The sequence below is a fragment of the Biomphalaria glabrata genome, chromosome 6, assembly GCF_947242115.1.
Source record: "Biomphalaria glabrata chromosome 6, xgBioGlab47.1, whole genome shotgun sequence".
Taxonomy (NCBI): Eukaryota; Metazoa; Mollusca; class Gastropoda; family Planorbidae; genus Biomphalaria; species Biomphalaria glabrata.
This window is the reverse complement of record NC_074716.1, coordinates 38,974,795-38,989,976: the sequence shown is the minus strand read 5'-3', so window position 1 is coordinate 38,989,976 and position 15,182 is coordinate 38,974,795. Positions and strand designations below refer to the sequence as shown.

Genomic DNA, 15,182 nt, shown 5'->3' with positions numbered 1-15,182 from the left:
GATTTCATTAAGTGAAGAGTTTTCTGTTATGTCATTACTAGAGTCAAGTACTAGAATCTAGATCTAGATGTAATCTAGATCTATTCTAATCTATAATCTATGGCTAGTATGATCATATCATTTAGATTCTAAAAATAAAAACAACAGATAACAGAGTATGCCAAATGCTAGAAATTTAGAAGAGATCTAAGAAGTGTAAAATCTAATACTCTATATTTATATTATAGATAGAATGATAGAAGATCTATGTCTATAGATAGAATCATAGATGGCCTATAAATAATTAACTATATACTATGACACTATGTGCCTATACTAAATTATAATACTTTTAAATAGTTAAAATAGTAGTAAAAATACAAGATTATAACTCAGCGGCTTACTCAACCTACTGAGTTACTGAGAGTTACTGAAAATTAATAATTGCTTATTAAGACTATAGTACAGAGGTGGCCAACCTATAGAGACTAAAGAAAGAACTTAGTTGTAAAAATGTACTTGTATAATTAAACATTGAAACTGATACAAAATCAAAATTAGAATTGTCTTTGCTGTTATCGAAGAATAAACTAAAATATAAATCATCAACAGTAAAAGAGCTTGCATCATAACAAGTAGCCAGTAGTGCTTCTATGTATATACTGTCTAAATACCTAGGTGTTATAATAAATGAAAAACTGTTATGGAATCCACATATTGATGAAACTATAAAAAAAATAAAACAAAGCATTAGGGTTTATTAAAAGAAATTTCTATAAATCAAACAAGAACATAAAACTAAAATGTTATTTAACCTTGGTTAGGCCAATAATAGAATATGCATCCTCTGTTTGGGACCCCTCAACTCAATAAAACATTAAGAAACTGGAACATACACAAAATAGAGCAGTGAGATTCATAACAAACGAATATTCACATTTGACTAGAGTAACACCTTTAGTAAAATCACTAAATTTAGAAAGCCTTCAGGACAGAAGACTCAAAAGTAAAGTAGCAATATTATACATAAAACACTGAACCATAATCTTCAAATACAAAAACAAAATTTAATAAAATACTCTGAAAGACACAAAGATAAAGGCACATTCCTTGTCCTATATGCTAGGACAAATTTGTACAAATACTCCTTCTTCCCTAGAGCTATTAGAGCATGGAATGAGTTGCCAAGAAAACCAGTGACTTGGCAGAATTTAAGTCATTGGTTAATATGCATGACTAAATGCATGACGCGTAGGACGTAATCATCTTCTTTTTTGAAGTAACGTCTGTATTATATAAGATAAGATAGATATCTGCATCAAAACATCATTATTGATAGTGAAGCCTTGAAATCTAATGTTCATAATGTAGCGTAGGAACTTTTAGTGGAAACATTCAGTCATTTGAGAAGCTAGGCCTTAGTTGCTTTAAAATAACATCAGCCAATATGAAAGGTTGTGAATACCACTGCTTGGTATACATGGATCTTTTTTACAAGATGGATAGACCTATTTCTTGACATACTTATTTTAAGGCATTTAAAATTAACAGTTTTCTCAACAGTGATCAGTCATCGGATACCATACTTTCAGATACACAAAGTGATCTCACACATTAAGAGAATGGCTTTCATGGTGATTTGTGGGGCTGAATAAATTTCATAAAAGGAGATTTCTGGAACATGACTTCTGTTCCTTTTCTTAGACCCAACAAAGAAGTAGCATCCCAACTGAATGATAATGAGTGGAAGCTATTGTTCATTGTGAACAAGCACAAAGCAGTCATCTGCATCTATAGTTTGTCCATTGTGGTTCAATGATGACCACTTTTGTCATCCAGGGGGCTGAGGGCTTTGCACTGGGGTTTTGTGCCTCCTCATGTGGCTGGTGAGACCCATGTGAACCCGGAGTGTTTGGCTGCACACTGGCCAGGTTATTCCAGCTGGAGCTAGTGTCATTGGCCTTGCTTTTTTTCTCAGAAGCTTTTCTTCTGCCAGCGCTGTTCTCTTGTCCTCAGCAATTATGTGCGCATTTGAAGCGTTTTCTGATGAGAGATTACCTTATGAGCGCTTTCCTTTCCTTAATCTCATACAGAAGTCATTTAGGGATGTGGTCTTCCATTTTGCAGATGTGTACTGCCCTTCGCAGCTGGGACTGCATCAGGATTGTGTAGATGCTTTTCAGGCCCGCTCTTCAAAGGATTTCAGTATCTGGTATTTTTTCTTGCCATTTAACATTTAGTATTTTTCTGAGACAGATCATGTGGAAGTGGTTCAGTTTTTTTGCATGTTTTCTATATACTGACCAACTTTCTGAGGCATAGAGCAGTGTAGGGAAGATGACAGCACGATAGATGCCTAGCTTTGTGTTTGTAGTGATACCTCTTCTGTTCCATAGGATGCACTGATATGCAGGTCAATTTCATTATTGATCTTTCCATTTCTGGAGAGTGTGCTGCCATGGTGAATCTGTCTACTGCATCTATATCATGTCCGTTTATCTAATAGCTTGAATCCAAGTAGGCTTTACCTGGAGCAGGCAGATATAAGACTTCTGTCTTTTTTCTGTTTATAGTGAGGCCAAAGCCTGAACATGCTCTTGAAAAGTCACTGACGATGCTCTGCAGATCATTTTCAGGCAGTTAGAGCATAGTTGTCAGCAAATAGCAGGTCCTTCATTACTGCTGATTTTGTTTTTGATTGAGCTGCCTTGGGTTGAATAGGCCACCATCAAATCTATACAATATATTTTTCCCGTTATTATCTCTATTTGTGAATGGATCTGTCAGCATAGCAGAGAACATAATACTGAACAGTGTGGGTGCTAGGACACAGCCTTGTTTTACTCCATTTGATACTTTGAAGGGCACTGATGGTTCTACACTTTCCTGGAATGAACCTTCATGCCATCATGAAATAGTCTCACCTTGGATATAAATTTTTGTGGACATCTAATCTTTGACATGATCTTCCAGAGTCCTTCTCTGCTAACAGTGTCAAATGCTTTTGTTAGGTCGACATATATCTGCATCTAGAGAAGTGCTATACTGTAATAATCTTTTTCAGTTTTACTATTGGGCAGTATGAACCAAAGTTTGACTACATAGCTATGAGAGCTCCAAGTGACTAAAAAGCCTTTGTGAAAATGTTATTATTAAGCTTGTCACTGAACTGACGCAAGATAGTATGCCTACTAGGTCTACCTAGTTCATTGGAGTTGTACTAGACTCTATTATAGAGCATTCAGTTTTAACTCTTTTATCTGTTTATTCATATTTAAAAAAAATGATCTTATGTTAAAAATAAACCCATACCACTAATGACATCAGAATCCCTTAAGCCTCATTACTTTTCTTTAAAAATTCTGTATAATCTGTATCAAGATTTGAAACATTGATCTTTTTTTATTTTCAGATGTCAAACATTTTATTTCTTTGCTGTTACTGAAATTTCTGCTAACATTTAAATAAAAGGCTTGAGAAAATATTTTTTATAGCTTTCTTTCAAAGTAGTTTCAACAAATATTCTTTGGATGAAACTTTAAAAAATATCATCTAGCCTTATTTAATAATTATTTTCTTTACTGTTACATCCAATTGCTTTCAACATCTTGTTGTTAAAGGGAACACTATCAGTAGTCTTATCAATATTTTTTTTTAATTTAATAGTTATGCACCAACAATATATACAACAGTATGATGCATACTGATAACATATAGGTATTGACCTTTTTAAAAAAAATAAAATCAAGGATTATGTTCAATAATAACTTAGGAATATGAATACTGGAAATCAGAGAAGGTCACGTGTACAAGGAGGATGGGCTGCAACTTCCAATGGTGCTTCTAGTAGATTGAAAAGTAGTGCAACAGCTGTATCTTCTTCAGACATTGCTTGCAGCAAAAAAGGAGATAAACTTCCAATGAACAATGCTATATCACAGAAAGAAAAGATGAAGGCACCAATCTGGCTTGGTAAAAATATAGATCAAGTAGTTCCAAAGTCAAAATATGTCTTTGAGGATCCTGAAGAGGTGAGAATATATTTTTATTAATGTGCCAATACAAATACAAAAAAAAAAGATATAAATGTATTCAAATATTAGTGTCATACGCCTGTGTGTAAACCAGAAGTGTCACACTCCAGTTACAATTAATTACTTTAATAAGCATTTACTTTTATATTTCTGTAGCTGTTCCAAGTACTGTGTAAAAACAAAAAACGATAAATGTCATCCAATGACACAAATAAAATTAGGACTTATAAAAAGTTTTGTACTAGGGGAGGGGTATTTTAAAAAAGGACAAGAGATATTAAATAATAATTTTATGATGAGTGTTCTCCATTTCAAACTACACTAGAGAGCAGCCTTTTTTAAAACTTTTAACCTTTTGATCTACATAATGAATGATCAGACTTTGGGTTGATAAATAAGATGAATTTACAAGTGTTGAAAAGTTAAAAAAAAACTAAATATGGTCAACATAGAAATGAAACAATTTTATTTTAATTTTAAAGTTACATTTTCTAAACTCAAAGCTTGATGCAGATTTAGTTGTGCTGAAAACTGTGCTGCAGTTTAGAATAGGATTATTTTCTTCTTATTATATCTCCTTTAAAACAAATTAAAATTAAACCACAAAGAAACAAAAAAATTACTCAACTACATTGGTTAAGTTGAAATATGTATCTATTTTTTTGCACTATTTTGTGCAACAGTCCCATTTTCGTAAAAAAAAAAAAAGTACTTTTGTTTTCATGTACATTTTGTTGTTGCAGGAAATAAAAGTCAAGGCTGAAGATCAAGTTATTTTGTAAGTACAAGAGAATAATAGTAATTATAAGCTGCCTAATGAAGTTTTTGTTTTCTTCAATTCTGCATTTTACTGACCAATCATTAAGATTTCATGTTGATTAAATAATAATGTCAATCTCTTTGATTCCTAAGATAAACGATGAGTTCAGTGTTTTCTGTGATTGCATATTTAGCGCTATATCCTATACTCTTAAGAGAGCAATTCTTGTATATCGGTTTGAAAACAGCTCATTACTGAAATATTAATTTTGGCTAGAGTGTTTTATGAATGAAATTTTCTATATGACGTTAATGGGAAAAAAACTTGACACCACTTACGTCACTAGGCTCACAGCAGTACACTAAGACTTTTCTTCGCAAACAAGAAAAAGTTTTAATGATTCATTTGGCGTAATTAAACATTTGCGCACCATCTTATTGTAAATTGATCCATTATGAAACTATGGAAGAAAAATAATGAAATTAAATATCTTTAAGTATGATTAGCTATTGTGTTTTAAAGGCTTTATAAATTATTTACACTTTAATGGCTTACACCCGTAGGTAGCTTTTACTTTTTATTATTTTGCTGGTGAATTATTGCAATGTGTTTAAGCTTCGAAGTCTACTGACTGTCCCATTATCTATGCCTTACTTGCACAACCAGGGCCGACCCTAACATTTGCGGGGCCCTATGTGAAAATAAAGATTTTGTATTAGAAAATAAATTTGTATTTGCATTACATTTTTATTAAATGAAAGCTGACGATGCCATTTTTTTATATCACGCCTAGGACTGGCGTTGACCATATTGATTGACACCCCAAAATGACAATTTTGTCTTTTTAAGGACATTTTATGAGTTTCAGGAGATTTCCAGGAGCTCCTTGAAAACAAGGAGACCACGGGAACCCTATTATAAATTACAATGGTTTAATTTAATAATATAATGGTTTAATTTAATAATTTACACGTAGAATCAGCGCAGGGTTTTTGAACCTTCTGGGTCCACTGCGGCAGCATAGGCCTAAGGCTGGCCCTGATGATATCCAGCTCGCAATCAACAAATTTTCATCACGCTGCTGCTTTTTTTGGTTAACCTATAAACCTCGGTAAAACAGAAGTCCATGTTCCAGAAGTCACCCAATAAAACCTACTCAGCCCAAAGATCACCACGCATAGACTTCCCTTAAAGTGGTAGATAACTTCACATTATCTGGGAAGCATAGTATCAAATGACACATTGCTTTAAAGAGAGGTTGATATGCGATCAGGGATAGTTGTGCTTTTGGACGACTCCAAGTGAGAGTGTGGCGAAATAAATCGCTCCGCCTGTCTACAAAAATCATTGTTAACCACAGATTCTCTCAACCCCTCTATGTGGATCTGAGATATGAGTACTTAATAGAAAGCAGCCAAGACTTCTTGAACGACTTCACCAAAGACCGCAATACAAACAGCGATATTCTTGCAAAATGGTATGAACTTCTTATATTCCGACAGTCACGCTTTGCAGGGCACTTATTCCGTATGGGAGATGAACATATTTTTGGCAATCTTTTTTTTTTAGTAAGCTGAAAGGTTGTTGGAGTAACAGAGATGCCTAACAATAACGCTTCTTTAGAATACTGACGCGATGTTTTTAATCTCTTAGGAAAAAATGCATGATTTTACTTTGTTACTAGGTGCACCTTTTGCACCATAACGTAGAGATTTTGCATCACTTGATGATTCTTACTTAAGCTGTCTCGTTCGGAGGCCGCATACAACCAGGTGCTATCTTCTATGTCAGCCAAGGAAAGTTGACGCCTAAGCTGGTCTTTTTCTATAGGCCTCTGTTGGGGGGACTTTCTATTTTAATCGCCATGTACAATTACATTGAGAACTGACAGAACGAAAAAGCAACTCTTCGGATTGATAGTCTTTACCCGATCGTTCATTTTCGTAATTACAATATTCCCAAAATGACTTCAGGTATATATCCTTCCTTAACAAATAATTCATCCGAGCGAGGCTCGGTCACCTGATATTAAAAGCTATAATTAATTAATTAATTAATTTCATGCAGACAAAGCCGTTGTCTGCCAGTGGTCTATTTAAGTTTTCTTTTCATCTTCTACACCTGTCTTAAATAACTACTTTTACTTGGGTCTCAAATACCTGCTGCTTTTGGATAGCTCTCCAACTATCTCTTTCAGAGGCCATATGCTGAATATGCTATACAAATACACAACATGCATACACCAATCTTTCAAAGAGGGATCTTCTTTTTTGTCTCTTTGTTTTTTTTTAGGGTTACTTCTAGCATCTCCCTGGATGTAAAAAGAAAATTCTGAAATTTTCTTAAAAAAAAACATTTTTTAATTAAAATTGGAAAGGTTTGGGGAAGGCTGTTATTTCAATTTGAAAACAGTACAACAGACAACAGGTGAAATAAAAAAAAAAGGGGTGCTTATCTAAGGGGATTAAATCCATATTTACACACACACCACACAAATACCCATAACATAACATATATATATATATATATATATATATATATATATATATATATATATACACCGGTGCAGTGCTTTTTTTGTAACAAAATAGGTACACCTTTTTCTCAGTGATGTATTGACTAATTTTTAACTACTGATAAATTAATAATAAACGTTAAACTACAAAAAAGGTAATATTTTTCCCTCACATTGAAAAAGGTTCTGGTAGGCCATACCGTTTGTACCCTCACAAAAAAGCACTGTATATATATATATATATATATATATATATATATATATATATATATATATATATATATATATATATATATATATATATATATATATATATATATATATATATATATATATATATATATATATATATATATATATATATATATATATATATATATATATATATATATATATATATATACTGTAAGGTTTATTTCCCTTTTTGATATTAAAAAATATTAATTATCACTATTTAACTAACTTACTGGTCAATTTTTTATTGATTCAATTTTTTAGGAACAATGAATAGTTGTGCAAAGATTCAACTCGATCTGAGAATGGAAAGTGGGAGACAAAACATATTCAAAGTTTGTACCAGACAGACAAACAGACAGATTGAGTTGATATTTATATAAGCTTTATAAAAAATTTTTTTTTTTCAAATCTTTAATTGTAAAAAAATACTTCATACTTAACTATGTTTTTTCTACTCAGAAAGCCTGGTGTATATGATATCAGCACTGAGCCATCTGGATTATCAAGGTAGGCAACTCATGAAGATCTTGTAACAAAAGCATTCCCTGTCATTGTACATGCAGATTAAACTAATTACACTAATTTGAGTAAACAAAACACATTTTTTTTTTAGATTGAGATACTTTCCACAATTCATAGAATTTTCTAGAAGTGAGGCCATCTTTGCAGAACTGTATGATTCAATAGAGTGGCATCAAAGATCTGACATACATAATGGCGTACATGCCATTCAGCCCCGCCTGACTCAGTGGTATAGTGACTTGCCATACACATATTCTGGGATCACTGTTGAAGCTAACACATCAGTAAGTTGAAATTTGTAAAGGTCTTTGCAAATGTATTTGTATTTCATTTCGATTTTTGTTTTTACAACTTGCAAAAAAAAATATTTTTTTATGTTCTCAAGACATAAAATTAATTGCACAAGTTCAAGTATCTCAAGTTGAAATCCTTAGTCTATTTACCCTTCAAGGCTAACATGTAAGGGGGAGAAAGGGTGATCATTGTGTTGGCATCCTAATTTCCTCATAACCCATTATTTGGCCAACAGCATTTACAATGTAAAGTTTCATTTCCATTTATATTAATACACCTTGTCTTTGTAATAAAAGCTGTTTGGTGCATAGTCATTTTATTTTTAAGCACATTATAAATATAAACTTAAATATGTTCCATAACAGACATTAAGGAAATGACGCCCACTTTATAAATATTAATTGAAATGTAGGCACAAGGTGTACTTTATACAATCTGGCAAACTATCCTGCAGTGATATTCAGCAGGAGCTGAATATGGCTCGATAGTAAAAAATGGCAGAATATTCTGCCGGAGCTACTATCCGGTGCATCCCTAATTGGAATTGATTTTTCAATGCAAGAGAATATATCAGACGAAAATTCATAGAAAGATGATGTTTTAGTCTGTTTGAAATGCAGGAGACAAGGCATATAAAGATATTTTTAAAGCATGATGTAGTGAAGGGTACAGTAAACATTTTTCTTTCCTATGTTTTTAAAAATAATTTTAGGAATGGCCAAAAGCACTTAAGGAATTAAAAGAACAGCTCATAGAAGTAACAGGAATTGAGTTCAACTCTCTAGCTGCTAATCTGTACAGAGATGGTCATGACAGCATTGGATGGCATACAGATGATGAGCCTATTATGGGAAAAAGACCTGTCATTGCCTCATTGTCTTTTGGAGAGGAGAGAGTGTTTGAATTAAGAAAGAAGCCCCCTTTGGTAAGTGTCCTAGTGTCCTTTAGTAATGATAGTCAGTATATGTGTACTTTAGTCCAAATTGTGTTAACAATTTCCCACATTCATTAACTATTTACTAGAATGAATCTGGTGAGAGAGATTACACATACAGTCAAGTGATAAGAATTCCCCTTAGGAGTGGTGCCTTGCTCATTATGGAGGGATGTACACAGCTAGACTGGCAGGTGTGTTTAAATATGTTGATGTTAATATAAGCTTGAAAAATTTGTAAATTTTCCTTTCATGTACGTATCTATTTTTTTTAACTCTAGGTAGAGTTTTTTTGTTAAAAGTAACATTTGAAAATGTAAAGTATTTTTATCCAATGGTACTAAGATTCCTAAATAATTGTTGAAACTATAGTTTCTTTTTGGTGTATTTAAATTGTCACATTAAAGAATTTAAAAAAATATTTTATGGCTTTTAACACATTAGTAAAACATTTTTTAAATATTATATTATTATTTCTTATTATTATTATAAAAAAAATAATTGTAAATTTGTTAAAAAAACAACAATACAATTTAAGCGTTTTTTCTCAATATTTTGTTACAATTTAGCATCGAGTGCCTAAAGAATATCATGATCGAGGACCTAGAATCAACATCACATTCCGGGTAGCGAGGCCTGTTGAAGAATCTTAGAGAATATCCTGCTATACAGAGCTGTTTTTGTTTTTAAAGGTGTAACCACAATACAGTATTATGTTTAGTAGAGTAACCATGTCAATCCTTTGATTCTAGCCCAGCCTAAATTCACCTTTTTTTATTTTTAGACACTTAGAAAGTGCAATAATTGTCTGTAATGTAAAACAATTTTTTTTTATGGGTATTGGCATACATCCCTGAAACTAGGGAGACACATATAATAATTATTTCTCCTCTTAAATAGTTTCATATGCAATTGTCTGTGCTCTAAAATAATTTTGGTCAGAATTGAAATTGTTGTATGTTTTGCAAAATAAAAATAATAAAATTATTCCACTCAAAATTAAATATAATGTGAATTTTGACATCTGCATAGAAAATATTTCTAAAAATATTAATTAACTTCATTAAATTTATAGCAGCTACAAGTTACTGTATTTGCTCTAGTATGGTTGCACCTATATATACATAGTTTATTTAATTAATCCAATGAAATTTTTGTCTAACATTAAAGATTTTGTGATAAGTATAAAAACCTTGTTAGATAATTCTTTATTTTGTTTTTCTTTAGTTAATTATTAATTAAGTGCCACTATTATGTTTTAATTTTATATAAGTATGCTTGCTGTTCTATTTATTACACTTTATATAAATATTTATGTATAAATAGATAAATATATTTGTGAGTTTTAATTTTTATACAATAAATTAATATTCAATAAATATAAACTTAAATTATGTTTACATATATACTGTCTTCACTTTATTGCTAATTAGCAATGTTACATCTTCACACATGCACACAAAAAAACCTAGCCCTAATAATATATATTTTTGGAAAAGGTTTTTAAAGAATGGTTAGTATATACATTTTACTAAGCTAATATCAACTCACTTTGTATTTCTGGTAAAAAGTATGTACACATTATTTCTCCCGCAACCAATCTTGGATGAAACTGAAATTTCGCACAAGTGATAGGATCATAGCGTATTGAGAAAGCTAAAAGCATGAAATAGTGTAAACAAAAACAATTGGTACAAATATTTGTAATCACAAAGATTAATTATTGTTAATCTAGATCTATTACAAAGTTAACTACAACTCTGATCCAAACTAAGTGATACAACTACACTTAATATAAGCTTTGTTTTAAAAAAAAAAGTATTTTTCATGTTTTTCTTGTTGATGTAACTGGTAAGTCTATGAACAATAATGTTATAAGCCTTTGGAATGCCATTTGATGAAAATTAAATGACATTTTAATAAATTAAGGATTAAATTAGTAAATAATAAAATGGAACCTGGATGCTAATCTCAAAAACAGCTTTAATGATTTTTCTAGAAATTAAACAATTGATGTATATTGTTGAAAAAAGAATTACTATGACCTTGGTCATATTTTTCAAATAAAAAATGAAAGTAAAAATTTGGCTAGAGATCTAGACATAGATCTAGATTCAAAAAAATGTTACTTTGTTTTTTAAATTAGTTATTAAGACAAAAACAGTTACTCTATAAGTTCTAAAAAAAAAGGTATTGTTGTTTTTTTAAAAAGTATTTTAAATGTTTTTCTTATTTTGATTGAATTGCATTAGTTATTTTGAATCAATCATGTTATTACTTTTTTTTTTTAGTAAATCTAGACAAACAAATTCATGGAGTAGTGAAGGTACATAAAGCTTATCTCCCCTTGGCTTAGTAGGCCCTACTGTCTCTTTATAAAGCAAAATTAATCAATTAGGACTAATTGATTAATTTTTGTTTCATTGATTCATGTGTTGCCATTGACAATTAATAATTATGCAAAGTTTAAACTTGATCCAAGAATGGGAAGTGGGGGAAATAATGTGTACAAGATTCCACAGGCAGAGCTTTGTAAAAAAATAACTGATGCTTAAATGGTTCAAGGAAGAGTAGACTGTCTTGGGCTTCATAAATATTCTTAACAACCAAGTAATTGCTTTTAACTGTAAGACTTATTCATCACATTTACGTATGAGTTATATCTGCATAAAATCAGCTGATATAATTTAAGGACCCTTGGTAGGACCAACATTTGTTTAAATTAAGCAGTAGTGTCTCTTTATGACTTGCTGTACTTAATATTTGAACATGAAAATTATACAGTAATTATTTCAACTTCATCAGCAGACATTATGAGATAAGATAATCTATATATATAATTCTCGTCTTCCCTCAACGATTTAAACGAGTAGTAAGGAGTAAAGGAAAGATCACTCTGCGGATAGTCCATGAGAAAACAAGAGGGGGGGGGAGAACTCGTAGTCACAAAATAGCAGGGCAGGACCGTTGCAATATCACTTTTTTTTTTTTATTTCTACCTCACGTTAAAAAAAAAAGGGGGGGGGAGTAATCTACTCTGTAGTAACTATCGAAGCGACAGAGAACGCTCAAGAGTTTGGTACAATGGAAAGAGCACTCTTTTATTTTTGCAACTCGGACGGAGGGAGTTATCCTAGGTAATTTAAGAGTGAAAAAAAAAAGACAATTTTCATCCGTATATTTCAGGAGATTGGTATGAGTTTTCAAAAGATTTTAATAATTTCTGTATATTTCCAGGACTTTTTCATATATTTTGCAATTTCAGGAGATTTCCAGGACCTCCTGTTAAATGGACAGGTGGCTGCGGGAAATCTGTTATAAGTTATAAAATGGTTTAATTTAATAATTTATACACCTAAAATTAGTGCGGGTCCAATAAAAGTGCTGGGCCCACTGCGGTCGCATAGGTTGCACTGGCCTAAGGTTGGCCCTGCAAAATATCGGCGTATGCTACGCCGCCGGTCACTAGTATATATTAATATACTTAAATTTAAACGTGATAGAAGTAGATGTTAACAAGAAAAAAAAAAAAAAAAAAGAAAGAAAGGAAAAATCTAAAAACATAAGTCTATATTGTTTAATGTTTAAGTTGTAACTAATTTACTCTAGTAAACGTTAGTAAATATTGTTTTTATTTTGTTGACATGGATAAATAATTTTCATACCAAATTTTGTTGTACTACAAATTCAGTTTCAAGGTTTATTAAGTACAGCAGTAATAAATTGTACACATTTTAAAAAATATTACATTATGATGTACATTTTTTATTCACATAAAATATATAGATACAATTATATAATTATATAGGTTTTCTTTAAATCTAAACAAAAGACTTTATACATATTTATCTGACAAGAAACACAAAATAATCACGTTAGTATTTACATTAAATTACAATGATAACCTGCCAATTTATATTTTTCTTTTAATAATATTACAAAAAAATGTTAAGGTATTTAATTTAATTTTTTTTTTAATGGCGCAAACTGCATTCTAAATATGTCAGTCCATGGCATGGGCTTCTTTCAAAATTCTCTTAAGCTCTCCAGATTTTTGCAAAAGGTTGATTTGCTTAGCTCCACCAATATAGTGTCCATCTATAAATAGTTGTGGAACCTGCCAACATAAAATTAAAATGAAAGATTCTAAGAAGCATCCCTTCTCTTTAATTGATATATTTTATTTGAACTTAACTCAGAAAATACTTAAGACATTATTGTGTTAGAAGAGGAAAATATACTGGGAGACCCAAATTTTCACAGGACAGGGTGGAATGAAGTTCAGCAGCCCACAACTTGGCATTGTTAACTAGAAAGTGTTTTGTAGAATACTTAGCAACCATCCATTTCTTTCTGGCTGATACAGGTTCTCATTTGAAGCTGGATGAGCTAAAGAGATTTAATCTACTCCTAAAACCTTTTGTTGTACTCCTCAGACTGCTTGATCTGGTGCACTAACACAAATTATTCACAATAAATATTTGTTTAAGGACCCATTCACTCACACATGCATTTAAGAATGGTACAAATATTTTGTCATTTACTATTTTGCTTGCCCTGGATGTGGCAAAATATGTAGGTCACATCTGGGGAGGAAATACAGCATTCCTCATTAATCTTCGGACTCAAGACAAGCCTTTTTATTATTGTAGACCATATCTGATCTAAAGAATTTTTTTCTTTTTACTCTGGCTCACAGCTTCAACAGCCAAAAACACATAACCATAGCAGAGATTACAAATAACTAAGCCAAAAGCTCATCATTGTAGGGTAATTTATAGATATAAGATTAAATGCATGACTATAGATTGAAACATAGACACACATAGAACTTAATTATCTTCTCATTTGAAGTACTGATAATGTCTGTATTTTATAAATTAATCTGCCCAATATTAGTTTCTTCTTAATCACTTATGTCTTTGACTATCAGAGGATATGAAATTAGACCTACATATAAAGGTCTGATTTATTACAAAAGTAAAGGGATTACAAAAGTAATTATTAGCATCTGATTCATTATTATAATAATAATAATGACTGCAATGGCTTTAGTTAGTGATTTAAAATATTCATTAACCAAATTAGAATATGCAATAGTAAGTAGCCTATAAATGTAAAATTTGAGCATTAAGATTAAACTTACTGCTCTTGAATCATCAAGACATAAAAACTGAAAATAATTTTCGATTTGCACACAATCTTGTCGTTTTTCGATTTCCACAATTTCATAGTCTTTGTCTGATAAACTGTATTGACTTAGAATAGACTTTACCATTGAAGATTCTGGAGAAAATGTTTTGGAAAACAGTAGCACTTTTCGTTGTTTTATTTTGTAGTCTACAAAAGGTATAGCACCAGCCATATTTATGAAATTATATCTAATAAAATTGATTTTTATTTTACTTGGCTGCAGCTTGTTAAGTTCTAGATCTATTTTAAAAAAAAGGTAATAAAAAATTATCTTTATAATTATGTAATTTATGATGATACAAAGTCAAAGTAATCAAAGTTGAAAGTATATGAAAATAATGAAACTAATGAAAGTTTCAATTATAAAAATAATTAAATAAGTTGACTAGTTGTAGATCTAACGTAAAAAGTTGAGTAGATTTAGAATAAGATCATTGATTTAAATTAATATTAGTTAACTTGACCTAAGTCTAAAACGAAATTATAAATACGGCCTAAAAATAAAATAGCCTAACTAAGCACATTAAAGTAAAAAATGGGCAGAAAAAAAAAATACTTTAAATACATTATAATTATATTTTGATAGCCGGAAACGGGCACTCTGTATACATTGACAACTGTAGTTTTGTCTGTTCAGCTTTAAAAGAGTGTAAGTCGCAATGAAAATTATAAATAGTCTAAAATATTCTTTATTATATTATACATATCATCTAC

The 15,182-nt window shown here is 31.0% G+C and overlaps 2 protein-coding genes across 7 annotated transcripts; one reads left to right on the top strand and one right to left on the bottom strand.

Annotated features, from left to right (window-relative positions):
• Positions 1-6: 6 nt before the first annotated feature.
• LOC106056468 (alpha-ketoglutarate-dependent dioxygenase alkB homolog 3-like) lies at positions 7-10,466 on the top strand. Of its 6 annotated transcripts, none has more exons than XM_056032035.1 (8): positions 7-106; positions 3,752-4,010; positions 4,757-4,791; positions 7,985-8,032; positions 8,139-8,331; positions 9,054-9,266; positions 9,365-9,469; positions 9,845-10,466. In XM_056032035.1, the coding sequence occupies exons 2-8, from the start codon at positions 3,756-3,758 to the stop codon at positions 9,926-9,928; spliced, it is 933 nt and encodes a 310-aa protein (XP_055888010.1). In that variant the 5' UTR covers positions 7-106; positions 3,752-3,755; the 3' UTR covers positions 9,929-10,466. The 6 variants fall into 6 exon arrangements, with proteins under 6 accessions (XP_055888010.1, XP_013068702.2, XP_055888008.1 ...); XM_013213248.2 differs by having other exon boundaries at positions 13-155; XM_056032033.1 differs by having other exon boundaries at positions 19-106; positions 3,392-4,010.
• A 2,372-nt stretch (positions 10,467-12,838) lies between these two features.
• Positions 12,839-14,708, bottom strand: LOC106056474 (uncharacterized monothiol glutaredoxin F10D7.3-like). Its single transcript, XM_013213256.2, has 2 exons — positions 14,422-14,708; positions 12,839-13,392 (listed from the first exon to the last, which is right to left on the bottom strand). The coding sequence occupies exons 1-2, from the start codon at positions 14,638-14,640 to the stop codon at positions 13,279-13,281; spliced, it is 333 nt and encodes a 110-aa protein (XP_013068710.2). The 5' UTR covers positions 14,641-14,708; the 3' UTR covers positions 12,839-13,278.
• Between the last annotated feature and the right edge of the window lie 474 nt (positions 14,709-15,182).

Bases quoted from the DNA above. Each gene is read 5' to 3' on its own strand.
- LOC106056474 (XM_013213256.2), bottom strand. From the start codon at position 14,640: ATGGCTGGTGCTATACCTTTTGTAGACTACAAAATAAAACAACGAAAA. The intron at 13,393-14,421 runs GTAAGTTTAATC...TTATGTTGGCAG, and splicing joins GTCTTGATGATTCAAGAGCA to GTTCCACAACTATTTATAGA.
- LOC106056468 (XM_056032035.1), top strand. From the start codon at position 3,756: ATGAATACTGGAAATCAGAGAAGGTCACGTGTACAAGGAGGATGGGCT. The intron at 4,792-7,984 runs GTAAGTACAAGA...TTTTCTACTCAG, and splicing joins GCTGAAGATCAAGTTATTTT to AAAGCCTGGTGTATATGATA. The intron at 9,470-9,844 runs GTGTGTTTAAAT...GTTACAATTTAG, and splicing joins GTACACAGCTAGACTGGCAG to CATCGAGTGCCTAAAGAATA.